General features: G+C 42.0%; 1 protein-coding gene across 1 annotated transcript; it reads right to left on the reverse strand.

Annotated features, from left to right (window-relative positions):
• Positions 1-6,138: 6,138 nt before the first annotated feature.
• On the reverse strand, positions 6,139-13,680 carry LOC123651268. Its single transcript, XM_045572009.1, has 3 exons — positions 13,664-13,680; positions 10,133-10,634; positions 6,139-6,268 (listed from the first exon to the last, which is right to left on the reverse strand). Exons 1-3 carry the CDS (start codon positions 13,678-13,680, stop codon positions 6,167-6,169), a joined length of 621 nt encoding a protein of 206 aa, XP_045427965.1. The 3' UTR covers positions 6,139-6,166.
• Between the last annotated feature and the right edge of the window lie 3,391 nt (positions 13,681-17,071).

Genomic DNA, 17,071 nt, shown 5'->3' on the forward strand with positions numbered 1-17,071 from the left:
GAACCACCAAGAGTGAAGCCCGGGGAAAGTTAGTGATCTCCGCTCCAGGCATAGAACAGGTGTTTGCTACCCTGTCCTCCACTTCCAGCTGGCGGTTGGCAGGGAGAGGACTCCTTCCCCAGGCATTGCACCCAGAGACTCATATCACCCCCACATGAGCATCTGTAAGCAAAATCCTTCCTGTTCGTGTGGGTGTAGGAAATGGCACAGATATGCAGAGATCTGCCCCTGGGTCACGCTGATCACCTGAGTAGGTAGTGCCTCCTCCTTCAGCAGGTCAGAATCTGCAACCTATGAATCCAAGACACACCTGCTAGCTCCTCAGCATAACACCGAGCTCCCACCTCCTGTGTCAGTTCCAGGGCTGAGCTGGGACTTCCCCCGGGAAAGGGCACGGGAAAGGACATTGCTCTTGTGGAATCTTGGCCTGAGCCAAGGAGGAAGGAGCCACGAAGCAGAGAGGTTGGAGAACAGGAGAGGAGGGTGCAGTCAGCAGAGGGAAGACTTTCCTGGCCCAGAATGATGCCCACTCTGACAGACACCCTCTTTCCCACCTGTCAGTGAGGAGTGGGTTGTTTTCAGGAAGTAACAATTACCCGAACTAATGTTATTGAGCTATTCCAGGTGCCCAGAACTCTGCATAGTTTTCATTATTTTTCACAACATCCTCTGAGCCAGATGAAGAAACCCAGGGAAGTTGAGGAATTGCTGAGGTCACCATCTCCCTCCCCTGGCTGATGAGCACGCAGTCCTAGAGACAATCAGTGCAGAGAGCTAGGATGCCGGGATTCACAGAATCCCACGTGGAGGGCCAACCTCCCAATTTTCCCAGCCGTGATAGCTATGAACTCCGACTGCCTGGCAGGCATTTGATTAACACAGGAGGTGGCTGCGGGGTAGGACTAGAGGGTTCCACAACATTTTATTTGAACCTCTTGTTCTTGGTTTTCTTATGTTTAGTGTTGACACAATTATAGATGCCCCCATTACCCCCTCCTTTGCCCTCTTCTACCCAGCCCCTGCCCTCCCCTCTTCCCTCATGCCATCCACACTGCCGTCTGTGTCTATGGGTTATGCATATATGCCCCTTGGGTAATCCCTTCATCGTCTTTCATCCAGTACCTGCCTCCCCTCTGACAGCTGTCAGTCTGTTTGATGTATCCCCACATTCTGTCCAGCCTCAAGTCCACATTCCAGGAATACGCATTTTTAATTATTTCAACAGTTTTGTTCTGGTATTTATTTCCACGTTGTTCTTTTTCTTTTCAGAGAGGAAGAGAGAGAGAGAGAGAGAGAGTGATAGAGAGAGAGAGAGAGAGAGAGAGAGAGAGAGAGAGAGAGAGAGAGAGAGAAAGAGAGAGAGAGAGAGAAACATCAGTGATGAGAGAGAATCATTGTTTGGCTACATCCTGCACGCCCCATACTAGGGATCCAGCCAAAACCTGGGCATGTGCCCTGACTGGGAATTGAACTGTGACATCCTGATTCCTGGGTCAATGGTCAACCACTGAGAACACCAGCTGGGCATACTCACACATTTCTAAATAGCCTGCCCCTACACTGTTTCTTGATGTTTCCACCTTTGATGCTATTCTAGTATGGAAAAGGAAATTTTACCGTTAACCTCGCACATTCTCAAAAAGCATCCTTCTGTACCCTTCATCCTTTCAACACAGTTGCATCACTACATAGTTATTTGATTAGCATAGGAGGTGGCTGCAGGATAGGTCTGAAGGTTCTATTAACATTTTATTTGAATCTCTTGCTTTCTGTATTATTTATTTTTGTTGACACTATTATAGATGTCCCCATATTACAAGCTTTAAATCAGTAGTCAGCATTCACACAATTATTACCTTATGTATATTATTCATGGCTGAGCTTATGTTATTCTATGATTTTATTTCTTATAAACTTCATGCTTATCCTAAAGGTAGTAATTATCTCCCTTCCCTTATCCCTGGCTTACTAGTATTTGTTTGCCTTGGTGTTCTTTGTAATGATTATAGTCAGATTCTCTATAAGACATGTAAACCTTTCAGTGCATTCAAAAGCATCAGTCAATGTTTCAGGTAGTATGTATGTATGTATGTATGTATCTATCTATCTATCTTGCTAGAGCTGTCCAGTTTACTATCAAAATCTGAGCTGGTTCCTCTCTCAACTTGCATAGTTGTCATCCTGGTATCCTCCTCCCCATCACTCCTGAGTTGATTCCCTATTTCCTAGATCCTATTTCTTGTTTTATGGCGTATTCTTTGCAATACCTCTTTGAGATGCCAAAGGGGTTAATCTTTCTGAGACTTTTGCATAATAATGCAAACTTCTATTATTCTACCCTCATACATGATTAAGAGTTTGGTTGGGGAGAATTTTAAGTTGGAAATCATTTTCTCAGGTAATTTGGAAGGTAGTGCTCCATTGTTTTCTGCTGTCTGTGTTACTGTTAAAAAAAATCTGCAGCCATTTTCCTAATCCTGCTTATTTGACCTCTCCCCTACCTCAGGAACTTTTTAGGATTTCTTCTTATCTTTAAGAGCATTAAATCTCAGAGATGAATTTGGGGGTATTTCCATTGATCTGACAGCTCTAAAAAGAGGGGGGGAGGGGGAGGGAGAATTATTTTCTCTAAAGGAAGAAAGAAGTTTGAGAAAGGAAACTTTCTATAAACTCAGCCATGAGTGATATTTACAAGTCATAATAATGTAAGTGCAGATTATTGATTTAAAGCTTGTATCCAAAAAAATAGAAAAAACTCAACAACTCAAAAACAAGATGAAAATCAACCCAAATTTTTAAATGGGCAAAATAGTTGAAAAGATACTTTACCTAAGAAGATATTCCACTTCGAGGTGTTTACCAAAGAAAAAAATGAAACTGTCTACCCAAAGATTTATACATGAAATATTTATAGCAACTTAACTCATAATAGCCCCTAAATGAAACAATGCAAATGTCCATAAGATAATAAATTTTTATATATATAGTGCAATACTACTCAGCAATACAAAGAACAAACTGCTTATACAATGAGGAAAATACACTGAGTGCCAGATTATTATGATCTCTGAACATACAACAATTTGGCCACTCAGTGTATATCCTATATAATAAAAGGATATGCAAATTGTCCCCTCGACCAGGACTTCAACCACCATGCAGGCCAGCCAACCACCCATGTCCCCTCCCCTTGGCCAGGCTGGCCAGACCCCACCCATGCATGAATTAATGCGCTGTGATATTTTATACACAGACACACACACACACACACACACACACACACACACACACACACCGAGTGGCCAGATTATTATGTGTTCAGAGATCATAACAGTCTGGCCACTCAGTGTATGTACTGACTGAAAGAAGCTTGACAGAAAATAGTCTTTATTATTCCCCTTATATGAAGTTCTAGAAGAAATAGAATGCTGACATATAGAGTTGGGGGAAAGAGTTGCAGATGAAATCAATTCTGAGCAAAGGTAGAATGGAAAGTGTGGGGCAACTCCTGAAAAAGGTAAAAAACATTTTGACTAGTAATTAGGGTGCAGATTGAGACTTGACAGAAAAGTTAGGGTCGTATTCTAATCGCTTTAAGACAATACTAATTTGGATTTTGTTCTCTTGAACATTAAGAGCTTTTAGTAATTCCTGAACTTCCTTATTGAAAACTTTATCTCTTTTGTTGGTTGTAATTCTTAGAGGATGAAGAGGTCTTAGAACAGCGTGTTTTACCAACAACCAGGTGAGATTAGCTTAATGTGATGGGTGTGCTTGCTTAATCATTCCAGTTTGGAACATAGGAGAACAATGCTACTCGAGTATCTGCTGCACCATTCAATCCATTTCTTTTCTTCATTTTTAATTGGGTTAAGACAAAAAACCCTAGTTCATATAAACTAGTTGTTGTGAATGGTAATGATAGTAGGGTACTCTTTCTACTGAGAAAAGGAAAGTCTTCCTTTATTTTAATCCTCCAAAATACTGATAAACATAATGTTTCATAATCATTCTTCAATGTATATGAGGAACTGAGCTGCATTAATTCCCTCTCTTCTTCAGGCAATAAGTTTAACTCAACTATAGATTCTGGGTTTCAAAAAGCAAGTGGATCTTTTACCCAACAGTTTCCTCTTCATGTTTCAAGTTTCTCTTCTGGAAACAAATGACTAAAAGTTTGAGATAAAGAGGCGACATGTAACAATATTTCTTTTTCTTTCAAATTGGTTTCATTAATAATATTCTCTTCAATATGTTGCAAAAATCTTGGAAACATGTAGTAACTAGGCCAGTTGCTTTTAAGCCTTGCTTGCTGTAACAATAATGTCTTTTGGAATCCTTGGGTACGTTCAACATGTTGGAATACATCACGTTTTTCAGCTGTAGTTTTAAGCTTAGTTCATAAGAATGCCAAGAATATCAAGTAAATATGCCAATGTCATTACCAAAATGGCATCTTCAAAATACTTGCCAAGAAAGATTTTTTTTTTCAATGAGAATAATGTGAATCTCATTCCTGAGTTTGTAAATCCTGCTTTGTGTTTTCTCTTGAGACAACCTCCGAACTGTGGTGTAATACAGTAAGTGGGTATGATTAGTTCCAATCTCTGATCAAAATGTTTCAAGAAGTTGACTATTTAGTGAGCTTCCTTTAATAAAATTAACAACTTTCACTGAACTTTCAATACTTCCATGAGATTCTGTGGAATTTCTCTGGATGCCAAAGCTTCACAATGTATAAAACAATGATTCCACACAGCACCATTATTAGTAACTTTTAGCAATTTTTTTAATGATTCTGCTGTTTTCTAGTTGTGTTTGCTGTTCATCACTTGTAATTCCTCTGCAGTTTTTCCAGTTTCATTTATATTGACCAACAATGCACATTTCTAATTCTGTAAAAATGTCTAATCCACTTAGGTCTGAGGTAACATATAATCCACACAAAAAATCCTCCAGGAATTACCTTGCCACTCATATCTGACATAAACTGTTATGCAACTCCCAACATCAGTGCTCTAACCAAGCTGGCCTGCAAAATCTACACCAGAGTGCATCCGAGACATAAGCATGTTTCTAAATGTTCTGCAACAGCACAAATTCAAAGAAATGTTGTGTCATCACTAGAAATAGTTTTTTGTTTGTTTGTTTTTTAACATATTTTATTGATTTTTTACAGAGAGGAAGGGAGAGAGAGCAAGCTAGAAACATCGATGAGAGAGAAACATTGACCAGCTGCCTCTTGCATACCCCCTACCGGGGATTTGGCCACAACCAACGTACATGTCCTTGACCTGAATCGAACCTGGGACCTTTCAGTCTGCAGACCAACGTTCTACCACTGAGCCAAACCGGTTTCGGCTAGAAATAGTTTTTAATGTATCAGCTGATTTCTCATAAAAAATTGTACATACCAAGGATTAAGATGGAGACTGGCAAGAAGGTAAGGAGGGAGAGAGTGTGAGAGTGTAAGGGAGCGATAGAGGAGTGTATGGACTTGTGTGGGGTGTGTGTGTGTGTGTGTGTGTGTGTGTGTGTGTATGAGCTAGGGACAGTTAGATCCTGCAGGTCTTCCAAGCGGCTGCCAAACTGGGCAGTCTTAGATGGCAAAACCCTGCTGCCACCATCCACACTCTGAGGGCAGCCAGCTTGGGCACAGCAACCACACCATCTTGAAAAACAGAACTGCTTGAGACTAGGATCCTGGCCTCAGCACCACACAATCTGGTCTCAGACGCAAACTGAGACCCTACAGCCATTAGCTGCAGAAGAACAGACACCAAGAATTCAGTCATCCCTGGCGCAGATTTCTGAGTCACAGAGCCCACCCCCTCACCACAGGCTCCATGCAGCACCATAGGAACCGGTAGACCCGCCCTTCACACAGGGCTGCAACTCTGCTAGGGGAATTTGTACTCAGGCCCTGGGAATCTGTTCCCCATAACGCAATCGGGCAACCAAACCCCATGCCCACACAGGGCGGCAGTGCCACCTGGCTTTGAATCTGGGCAAGTGCACATGGAAGTCTGATTTACACAGCACAGGAGTGGACCTCCTGCCCACGCTGACTGGTACAGGAACTTGCTTAAAGTGGTAGATCTATATGTTAAGGTAGTCATTCCTGATACTTTCTGATGGGAGAGACTTTTTAGAGTGCCAGTTATGGTCAATTTAGTGAGGCTCCAATGAGGTTTTCCATGGTAAGGTCAACTGTCAGGTTGGAGCTGGTGATATATTTTTTAGTACTTTCTTCGAATGCATCCTTGATCTAGGAATAAGAACAGAGACAGGACATTAGAGTATTACAACACAGTACAATATTATTGTCAGCTCTGGGGACCTTTACAAAATCCAAGGTTGTGGGTGCCAAAGCAAAAAGCCTATAGTTCTCTTCATCACTCTGTTATATAGGCTTAAGCCTACTTCTGGAGGGCAAACCTCCTCAGCACAGATTAGTAAATAGAAAAATTATGTAAGCCTGGCTGGTATGGCTCAATGGTTGAGCATCGACCTATGAACCAGGAAGCCGAGGTTCAATTCCTGGCTGTGGCACATGCCTGGGTTGCAGGCTTGATCCCCAGTGGGGAACATGCAGGAGGCAGCTGATCAATGATTCTCTCCCATCATTGATGCTGCTTTCTTTCCCTTTCCCTTCCTCTAACTGAAATCAATGAAAACATATTTAAGCCGAAACCAGTTTGGCTCAGTGGATAGAGCGTCAGCCTGCAGACTAAAGGGTCCCAGGTTCAATTCCAGTCAAGGGCATGTACCTTAGCTGTGGGGCACAGCCCCAGTAGGGGGTGTGCAAGAGGCAGCTGGTGGATGTTTCTCTCTCATCAACGTTTCTAGCTTTCTATCCCTCTTCCTTCCTCTCTGTAAAAATCAATAAAATATATTTTTAAAAAAGGAAAAAAAAGAAAACATATTTAAAAAGAAAAATGTCAGTAAAACCTGCAAGTTGGCATCAGGAATTGCAAAGTTTACTGAAAAAGCTGAATACAGCAAGCCATGATGAAGTTGAACTCACTCACCACATAAAGTTGTCCTGCAGTATTCATGTGGGATTGGTTCTTGGTCCCCCAGAGCCACCAAAATCTATGGATGCTCAAGTCTCTTAAATAAAATGGCATGGTATTTGCATATAACCCATATTTGCATTATAGGCCACAGCAGGAAATGGCATGGTATTTGCATATAATCCATATTTGCATTATAGGCCAGCTGCATTATACATCACTTCATACACATAAATTGAGTGTAGTGCACTAAGGTTTAAGATGTGTGCATATAACTCTACTTCAGGGCAATGATGCTGTGCAGCTAGCTTAGGCATCCTTTAGGAAATAATTCTAATTAAGGTGACCAAACGCATTAATACAATCAGGTGATATGGTTTCAGGCTAGTGATTTTCCACTAATGAATCTTTTTATCTACCTACAGTAATGTTTATTATATGGTAGATACTCAATAAATACATTTGAAAGGATGAGAGAATAAATAACACCTGTACTAAGTCATACAATGTGCATTCTATTTTTATCAGTCAGTGAAAATTATGTTGCTAAACATACAATTTGGTAATATGTAAGACAAAGACTAATATATTATTTAATATAGGATCATTAAACATGTCTATTTCAAAATAAACTATAATGTTACATAGTAGAAACAATGGTCTTAAAAAACATAAATATCAATTATATTTAGACTTAGCACATAAAGCTCAATACCTAATCTACCTGAAATAAGAAACTCACATAAAAAAATTAACATCTCATGTATCAATATATTACTATAGGTTTGGGTTCTTTAATTGTCTTCTAATCATTCTGTTCTTTTATATTTTACTGTTCCCATCTCAATCCAGTAATATAAGTTTATAATTGGCTGTGCTTCAGAATGGAGTACTCTGTTTCCCCGAAAATAAGATAGTGTCTTATATTAATTTTTGCTCCCAAAGATGTGCTAGATCTTATTTTCAGGGGATGTCTTATTTTTCCATGAAGAATACAGTACACATTTATTGTTAAATGAAAATAAAGGAAATTTACTACCTGTATACGGTACGGTAGTTCGGTAGTTGTCAACACAAACCAGACAAACTGTGAATCCTACAGTATCAAGAATTTACTCATTTATTCAATGACAATCATGTCATCATCTTCTGGAACATCATCATAACAATCCAATTCCTGAATTTCCTGGTGAATTTCTTGTGACTCCATTTCTTTCAGAATCAGTGGACCAAATCTCTCATGTTTAGCCTAGAGGGACCTTATTTTCAGGGGATGCCTTATATTTCACTCAGAAGAAAACCTGTAAGTAGGCCTTATTTTCAGAGGATGTCTTATTTTCGGGGAAACACGGTATTAAAAAGTATTCTTAAAGGGCTTTCTCTCCTCAGACAACTTACTTACAGTAATAGCACAGGTAGTGTGTTAGAGTATAGACTTTGTAGATGTGGGGATGAAAGCATGACAAAGTCCTTTTCTGGATTAGGATGTAAGGTATCAGCTAAATGGGAGGCAGGGGAAAATGTTGCAAGTTTCACAGAAGGTATGACATTTGTCTAGGAAAGGGATGCCATGAACTAGGAAATAATTTCATAATTTAAGTGAGTCTGCATGATTGACTTACATGTTTAATGTAATGATCATTATTGTTATGAGGTCTAATTAACTGCCACCAATTTTTACCTCTTATGCATATCTTCATGATGCTATGAATATTATTTTCCAAAAATACAGCTTTGATTAGTTTCCTCATAATTCAAAAATGGTTCTGAGCTAGTTTAATTTCAGATATTCTTTAAATCTAAACTTCATCCTATCTTTCTAAATTTCTCTTTCATCACATATATCCACACAATTCTACATTTTAAGTTCTAAGACTATGGACATTCTAGAAATACCTCATGCACTTTCACATTTTTGCTTTTGTTCAGATTAATTCCCTTTGCCTGAAATGCTTTTCTTCCTTAAGTTATTTGGAATCCTATTAATTGTTTAGGATTTAGCTCAAATGCTACAGCATTCATCTATTCAACCAACAGTTATACACTTACAATGTGTCAGGTACTGGGGATACAAAGCAAGAAAACAAATATGATTTATTCATATAAGGGAATACCTGTGTCCAGCTGTTGCAATGAATGAAGGAAAGTTACATAACACTGACAAATCTTAAAAAGCATTAAGTAAAAGAAAGCTGTAAAAGGATATAAACATCACTGACTGCTAAACATATGCAAAACAATGCTGCATATGTAATTAAAAATTAAAACATAAATTTGCTTGGGAAAGTGGGTCATTTTGGACAAAAGGGGCCAGAATGTGATTGTTGGAGCAAAGGACTTCCATTACTTACATAATTGATTTCTCCAGTTGAACGGCAAGTACACATGTAGTATAGTTTTATTTCTACCTGTGTCAATCTAAAATATTCTATTTTTTTTTTTTAAGTATGCATAAGGATTGATTCCCCCCGGAAGGCACTGCAAACCTTCCACCTAACCAATCACTGAAAATTATTTCCATCCTTGTTCTCCCCTTTATTTCCCACATTGTCATCGCGCACACATCAGTACACAGGCTGCTGAGTGGGAGCTTCCAGGTAAAAGCTTTAATAGATTAGAAAGTAGCCCTCTCCCTAGGACCTTGGTCAGCAAACTGCGGCTCTCGAGCCACATGCGGCTCTTTGGCCCCTTGAGTGTGGCTCTTCCACAAAATACCACGGCCTGGGCAAGAAGTGGTATTAGAAGAAGTTTAAAGAAGAAGTGGCGTTAGAAGAAGTCTAAGTTTAAAAAATTTGTCTCTCAAAAGAAATTTCAATCGTTGTACTGTTGCTATTTGGATCTGTTGACTAATGAGTTTGCCGACCACGGAGATCCGGGACTGGTCCCTCCAATCCTCTGGGGAGCCAACAATGCCTTTTAGGAGCTTCAGCCTGACCCTTCCAGCTGACCCTGGAATGTCTCTCCCCAGATCTTGTATTGCTGCCCTCCCCCTGGCAGACATCAAGGCATCCTTGGAGGAAAACCTAGATGTGTCTCCCCCGCAACGAACTCTGGGATGTCTCCCATGGGCGGCCTCCGGCCCGTGCCCATCAGCGGTTGCCTCTCTTCCTCCTCACCTCCAGCCCAGCTCCGCGAACCGCTCCTCTAGAACCTAGGACCCACGATTCTGCTCTCCCCACAGTCCCTGGGCAACCCCACTTGCCGCCTACCCTCCTCCCCCCGCAGATATCCCGCTTTGAGCCGGAAGAGGGCGGTCTCGGTTTCTGCGCAAGCGCGGAACCTGGGGCCGGTTCCGCTTTCTCGCCTTCCGGACACTCCCGCGGCAGTCGAGCGAGATTTCCTACTCTCGCGTGAGGTCTTTGACGGCTCCGGCGGGAACCACAGCCGGCTGCCCGGAGTCGGAGAGTAGGAGGTTCGTTGTGCGGTCGGTGGATCGAGCTGCAGCCGAGCCCGCCTGCGCTGGGTCGCACCGGCCTGGGGACGGAGGAGAGGCCTCCCAGCCGCACCCGGAACCGGGCGAAGCTGGCGGTGGCACCGAGCCCCACCGACCGCAGCCCCGGAGCTAGGCACCGCCCAGCTTCTGCCTCCTTCCTCCTCCTCCCGCTCCCGCTAATGCAGCTGCGAGCGCATTCGGAAGTTTAAAGTATAGGTTAAGAAAGAGAACAAAGTTAGATACAGCACTTTTCAACTCTGAGACTTCACATGACTTTGTCAGCGTTTCTTCAAGTTACCACTTCTTTTACTAACAAGATTGCACAAAGAGCCAAAACCGGTTTGGCTCAGTGGATAGAGCGTCGGTCTGTGGACTGAAAAGTCCAAGGTTTGATTCTGGTCAAGGGCATGTATTGGTTGCGGGCACATCCCCGATGGGGGTGTGCAAGAGGCAGCTGATCGATGATTCTCTCATCGATGTTTCTAACTCTAACCCTCTCCCTCTCTGTAAAAAATCAATAAAATATATTTAAAAATATATATTTTAAAAAGATTACACAAAGAGGTTTTTACAATATATTTGATTAGCAAATATTTATTTCACATGGCTCAGTCCAACACATAGATTTGAGGATGTCTGGCTGTCCAGGCCAATTAGCATATTACGCTTTTATTATTATAGATTATTGTTATAGATTATAGTTTTTAAAACTACATAAAAAGAATCACAGCCGAAACCGGTTTGGCTCACGGTCTGCGGACTGAAAGGTCCAGGGTTCGATTCCGGTCAAGGGCATGTACCTTGGCTGCGGCGCATTCCCGGTAGGGGGTGTGCAAGAGGCAGCTGGTCGATATTTCTCTTTTCATTGACATTTCTGGCTCTCTCTCTCTCTCTCTCCCTTCCTCTCTGTAAAAAATCAATAAAATATATATTTTTAAAAATCACATACAAAGTACATGAAAAGCCATACACTGAGAAACTCTCGCTGGGTCCCTAGTCACCGTCCAGTGCAGTTCTTCATAGTTTCCTATCGATAACCACATTTAATGAGTTTCCTGCTTATCCTTCCAGTCCTTCTTAAATGTAAGCAAATGCAAATACATGTACTTATTTCCCTCTATTCCACCTTCACTGTTCTCTGCATTTATTCCTGTTATTTCTTTATTTTCCATCCCCACGCTACCTGCACTTCTACCCAGCTGAATACAGGTTCAGGGATTTCCACAACTACCCACCCTCTTCCACAGGGATGATTTTTTTGTTTTAGTTGATTGAAGAGAGGAAAAGAGGAAGAGAGAGATTGAAATATCAGTGATGAGAGAGAATCATTGATTGGTTGCCTCCTGCTCACCCCCTACCAGGGATTGAATCTGAAACCCATTTATGTGCCCTCACTGGGTATTGAACCATAATCTCCTAGTTCATGGTTCATAGGTTGACACTCAACCACTGAACCACACCAGCTGGGTGACAGGAGTGATAAATCTTTAGAATGACGGACTATTCAAGAAAGTGCTATACTTACTATTATAATCTATAATAATAATTCTACCTAATAAAAAAAGCAATATGCAAATTAACCATCACTCTGCTCGAGCCACGCCCACCAGCCAATCAGAGTGATTATGCAAATTAATCCCAACCAAGATGGCTGCAGCCATAGAGAACAGTTGAGAGGCTTGGGTTTCCCTGGCACGGAAGACATGCTTTCTGCCTGCCCTAGCTGGCCTAGGCCTCCACTCAAGGATACAAAGTTTCAATTATACAATAGAATATACATAAAACCAAACAGAAATGGCAGCAGCTGGAGTGAGCAGGGGGCTTGGCTCTGCTCCAGGCTACAAAGTTTCAATTGTAGAAGGAAATAAATTCCAGATACCAGGGCCTCCATTTGGGTCCCGGAGGGGGGTGGGGGCACGTGGTTGGCCTGCAAACCACCAAAGGCCCCTCACCCAGGCTGCCCCATTCCCCAAGCAGTGTTTCCCAAAGTGTAGAACACGTACCCCCAGTGGGTATGGGAAGAGTTTGGTGGGGGTGTGCACTGCACCTTGCTTAGCTGCACCTAATTCTACATTCTCATGAGTACGAGGGGTACTCAGCCTTACAAAAATTATAGAAGGGGTACACATATGTCAAAAGTTTGGGAAACACTGCCCCAAGGGAATACCCACCCTGATCCAGGACACCCTTCAGGGCAAATCAGCTGGCCCTCACCCATGTACCAGGCCTCTATCCTATCTATTAAAAGAGTAATATGCAGATTGACCATCACTCAAACACACAAGATGGCTGCCCCCATGTGGTCAAAGATCCTGGCCCTATGTGGACAAAAGATGGCCAGCAGTGGAGGGCAGTTGGGAGGCACCAGGCCTGCAAGGGAGGGCAATTGAGAGGGACCAGGCCTGCAAGGGAGGGCAGTTGGAGGCGATCAACCCTGTAGGGGAGCAGTTAGACATCAATCAGGCTGGCATGGGAGTGGTTAGGGGGTGATCAGGCTGGCAGGTAGAAGCGGTTAAGGGCAATGAGGAAAGTAGGCAGTCCTGGATTGTGAGAGGGATATCTGACAGCCTGGTGGGTGTGATTGGGTCTAAATGGGCAGTTTAACATCCTGTAAGGGGTCCCAGATTGGAGAGGGTGCAGGCGGGGCTGAGGGACAACCCCCCACCCCGTGCACAAATTTCATGCACCTGGCCTCTAGTCTATAATAATAAAAGCATAATATGCTAATTGGGCCTAACAGCCAGACATTCTTCTGGACGATGGGGCAGTGGCAGGGGCCGAGGCAAAGACAGCTAGGGGCAATCAGGCAGGCATGTAGAGTTGTTTGGGGTGATCAGGCAGGCAGGAGAATGGTTAGGGGCGATCAGGAAGGCAGAATGGTTGGGGGCAATTAGGCAGGCAGGCGAATGGTTAGGGCAGTCAGGTAGACAGGCAGGTTAGTGGTTAGGAGCCAGTGGTCCTGAATTGCAAAATGGATGTCCGACTTCCAGTTTAGGCCCAATCCCAGCAGTTGGACATCCCCCGAGGGGTCCTGGATTGTGATAGGGTGCCAGCTGGACTGAGAAAACCCCCTCCTCCCCTGCTCCCCCATGCAGAATTTTGTGCACTGGGCTTCTAGTTTTATTATAAAGGGTACAACTAGAAACAGTCAAATGGAAGAGATATATAAAGCAAGTATAGGAGTGCAGATCTGGGTGTGCCACCTTCTCAGCACCTTGGTGTATTCACCATCTTGGAAGCCTTTGAGCCTGGTTGTTAGGGTTTTTTATGAGATTTCATTGAGTTGGCATGATTGATTAAGTCACTGGCTATTTGAACTCAGCTCTCTAGTCCCTCTCCGCTTTCTGGGAATCAGTGGATGGGCCTGCAAGTCCCTTCCTATAGTCACCAAGCTGGTTTTTCTGGTGACCACCCTGTATCTGGAAGCTATATAGGATCTCCTAACCATGCCAAGACTCAGTCCTAGTGGAAAGGAACTCATGAATAATAGAAGACACTGCTATTAGTTCAGGAGTTATGAACCAGAATTATTTTTAAAGAATCTTGGTCATCATAACATTTCATCTAATAACTAGTATTTGGATTTTTAATTTTTTTTCCCAAAAAATGCTTTTTACATTTGTTTGTTTCTTTGAATTAGGATCTATATCGTGTCTATACATTTCATTTGGTTGTTTATTGTGTTGTTGTTTTTTATATATCTTTTAATATATAACAGGCTCTTTCTTTAAGAGTAGATGACTAAGTTAAAGTTTGACTTTTTTTCGGGGGAGAAAAAATTGTTCTTATGTGGTAGTTTATAAACACTACTACATATATATCAGGAGGTGAAAGGCTTCAACAATATTTTGAAATGGTGCCCTAATATATATGAATTAAGAATCATAAAGCAATAATATGATTCCTGTAAGCTATATTCCTCTGAATCTTTATCACCTCCAACCTCTCTGTTTTTACAGATGGGGAAAATAAGCCCCAGAGAGTTAACTATCTGCCAAAGGCCAAAGCAGGTAATTTAATGGAAGGTTGGGCTCTTTTTCATCTTAAACTACTTTAAAAATGTGCCTCACTTGCATATGCCATAATCTGAAGGTATTTGTGCTTCCAAAAAATAGAGGCAATCAGGATGGCATTTTGCCTGTCCAACTAGCTTTTGTGACTGAAAAGCAAAGGCATTATACATTGTACATTGAATCTGATTGGGTATATTAATTTTACAGGTTTTGGTGGTTTATTTTTTTTAATACATGCAGGTTACATCACTTGGATAATTGGGCCTTGGATAAATGTGCCCTCACCTGGACTCCAATGGTGACGCCCTGGTTTATAGGTTGACACTCAACCTCTGAGTCACGGCAGCCAGGCTATCACAAATTATTTTAAAAGCTTTTACCTTGATCATTTTCTAACAATAGAAATGAGTTAGCTGATGGGAGAAGGGAAAGTTTTATAACTGAAGTAAAAGTTTCATGAAAACTATAGCTTTGAAACTTTCAACACCTTTTGAGTAGTCCTGTGTTTTGCATTGCCAGTGTGAGAGCTAAGACTTGAGTTTGGAAGTCAGAGAGAGAAAGAGAGGCCTTAGGTAAGATTAAGCCTGAAGCCTGGCAAATCCAGGATGGGAAGAATGCAAAGAAATCTTTATAGGCTACAGTAGCAGTCCTAAATAATTTTTATTTGTGGCATTTGTTCACCTCATTTATTTTTATGCTGGTATGCTTTGTTTCCCATTTTAGTCCCTGCTTGTCTTCTAAATAACCGAGTTAATGTTGATTTGAAGAAAATAAATTATGTAACAAAATATAGACAGTGAACACTAGAGGGAAGTTGCATTGCTCTACTGATTACATAACTGAGCAGATGCTGTAAAATCAGTGATGCGTAAAAGTCATCCACAGCCTGGTTGCACTTCGCTGAGATATCTCGGCGTTGCTTTATCTGTGTGATGTATAAACGCAGTGCTTTCTTTTTCAGAGACTCTCACTGCACTGATGAGAATTTGCAAAAACAATGATGGTCAGCATATGACAAATTACCTTAAAAAATCTTTTTAAAAATATGCTTTTTATTGATTTTAGAGAGGAGGGGGAGAGAGATAGAAACATTAATGATGAAAGAGAATCAGTGATCAGCTACACCTCCTGCATGCCCCCTACTAGGGATGTGGCCTGCATGTGCCCTCACCTGGAATCCAATGGTGACGTCCTGGTTTATAGGTTGATCAGCTGCCTCCTACTGGGGATTGAGCCCACACCCCAGGCATGTGCTCTGACTGGGAATCGAATTGGGGACTTCCCAGTGCATGGGACAACGCTCAACCAACTGAGCCACATCAGTGAGGGCTCTAGTAATTTCTTCTGAAATGAAGCTTATTTACTACCAGTGAACTGATACAATACCAATGCTTAAAACATTCATTTATTTAGCAATTGGATGAATTATCTCCATAAATAAATACTACATTCCCCTGCAGGCTGAGTTTCATTAAAACAGCAACAAACATGTATTACAAATTTGAAAAGTCAAACCAGCCGAAAAGGTTTGCATTACATAAACAAGATAACTAAATGGTGTGTGTGTGTGTGTGTGTGTGTGTGTGTGTGTGTGTTAAAGAATGTGCCAATAACATACAAGAGAGACAGGCCAGATGCCATATCAGATCCTCTCTCGGGTTCTCGGGTTCTCTCTTCCAAGATGACTAAGAAAAGACAGAACAACACGCCAAAACAAAGCCGTGGCTGTGTGCAGCCCATTCACTGCAGCAACTGTGCCTGATGTGCACCCAAGGATAAGTCCATTAAAAGTTTGTCATTCAGCTGAAACCAGTTTGGCTCAGTGGGTGGAGCTTTGGCCTGAGGACTGAGGGGTCCCGGGTTCGATTCCAGTCAAGGGCCCACATCTTGGTTGCAGGCACATCCCCAGTAGGAGGTGTGCAGGAGGCACTGATTGGTTTCTCTCTCATCGATATTTCTAGCTCTCTATCCCTCTCCCTTCCTCTCTGTAAAAAATAAATAAAATATATATATATTTAAAAAGTTTGTCATTCGAAACATAGGAAAAACTGTAGCTGTTAGAAATATTTCCAAAGTGTCTTCCAAGCCTGTGTGCTTGCCAAGCTGTATGGGAAACCCCACTGCTGTGTGAATTGTGCCAGTCACAGCAAGGTGATCAGGAATCATTCTGGGAAAGCAGGAAGGACTGAACACCCAACCCTGATTTAGACCTCAGGGGCTGCCCCACGACCTCCACCAAAGCCCATGTCATGAGCTAAGTCCTTAAGGACTGAGAAAAGGTCTCCAGAAAAACAAGAAATAGAAATTGCCCTTAGAAAAACAACAACAAATGTGTCAATAGAACTTGAGGCAATCTGCCTGCATTTGACCGTAAGGAAAGTGATTCAGCTTCCTCTTGCTTCATTCCAAGGGTGTGGCACATGGCCTTCAAACGTTCCCTGTGACCCAGATTCTTTGGAGAACACAGGTGTGTGTGACTAGTCTTCAGGGTCCTAGCAGCATCGACATCCGTCTCTGCTGAGAGCCCATGGGGTGGGGTTGTTTCATGTATTTATTTTTTTCTTCAAATGTCAGGATTTTTATATAGTTTTGAACTGAGGGCCAGGTAC

This window comes from Pipistrellus kuhlii, unplaced genomic scaffold, assembly GCF_014108245.1.
Source record: "Pipistrellus kuhlii isolate mPipKuh1 unplaced genomic scaffold, mPipKuh1.p scaffold_m20_p_1, whole genome shotgun sequence".
Taxonomy (NCBI): domain Eukaryota; kingdom Metazoa; phylum Chordata; class Mammalia; order Chiroptera; family Vespertilionidae; genus Pipistrellus; species Pipistrellus kuhlii.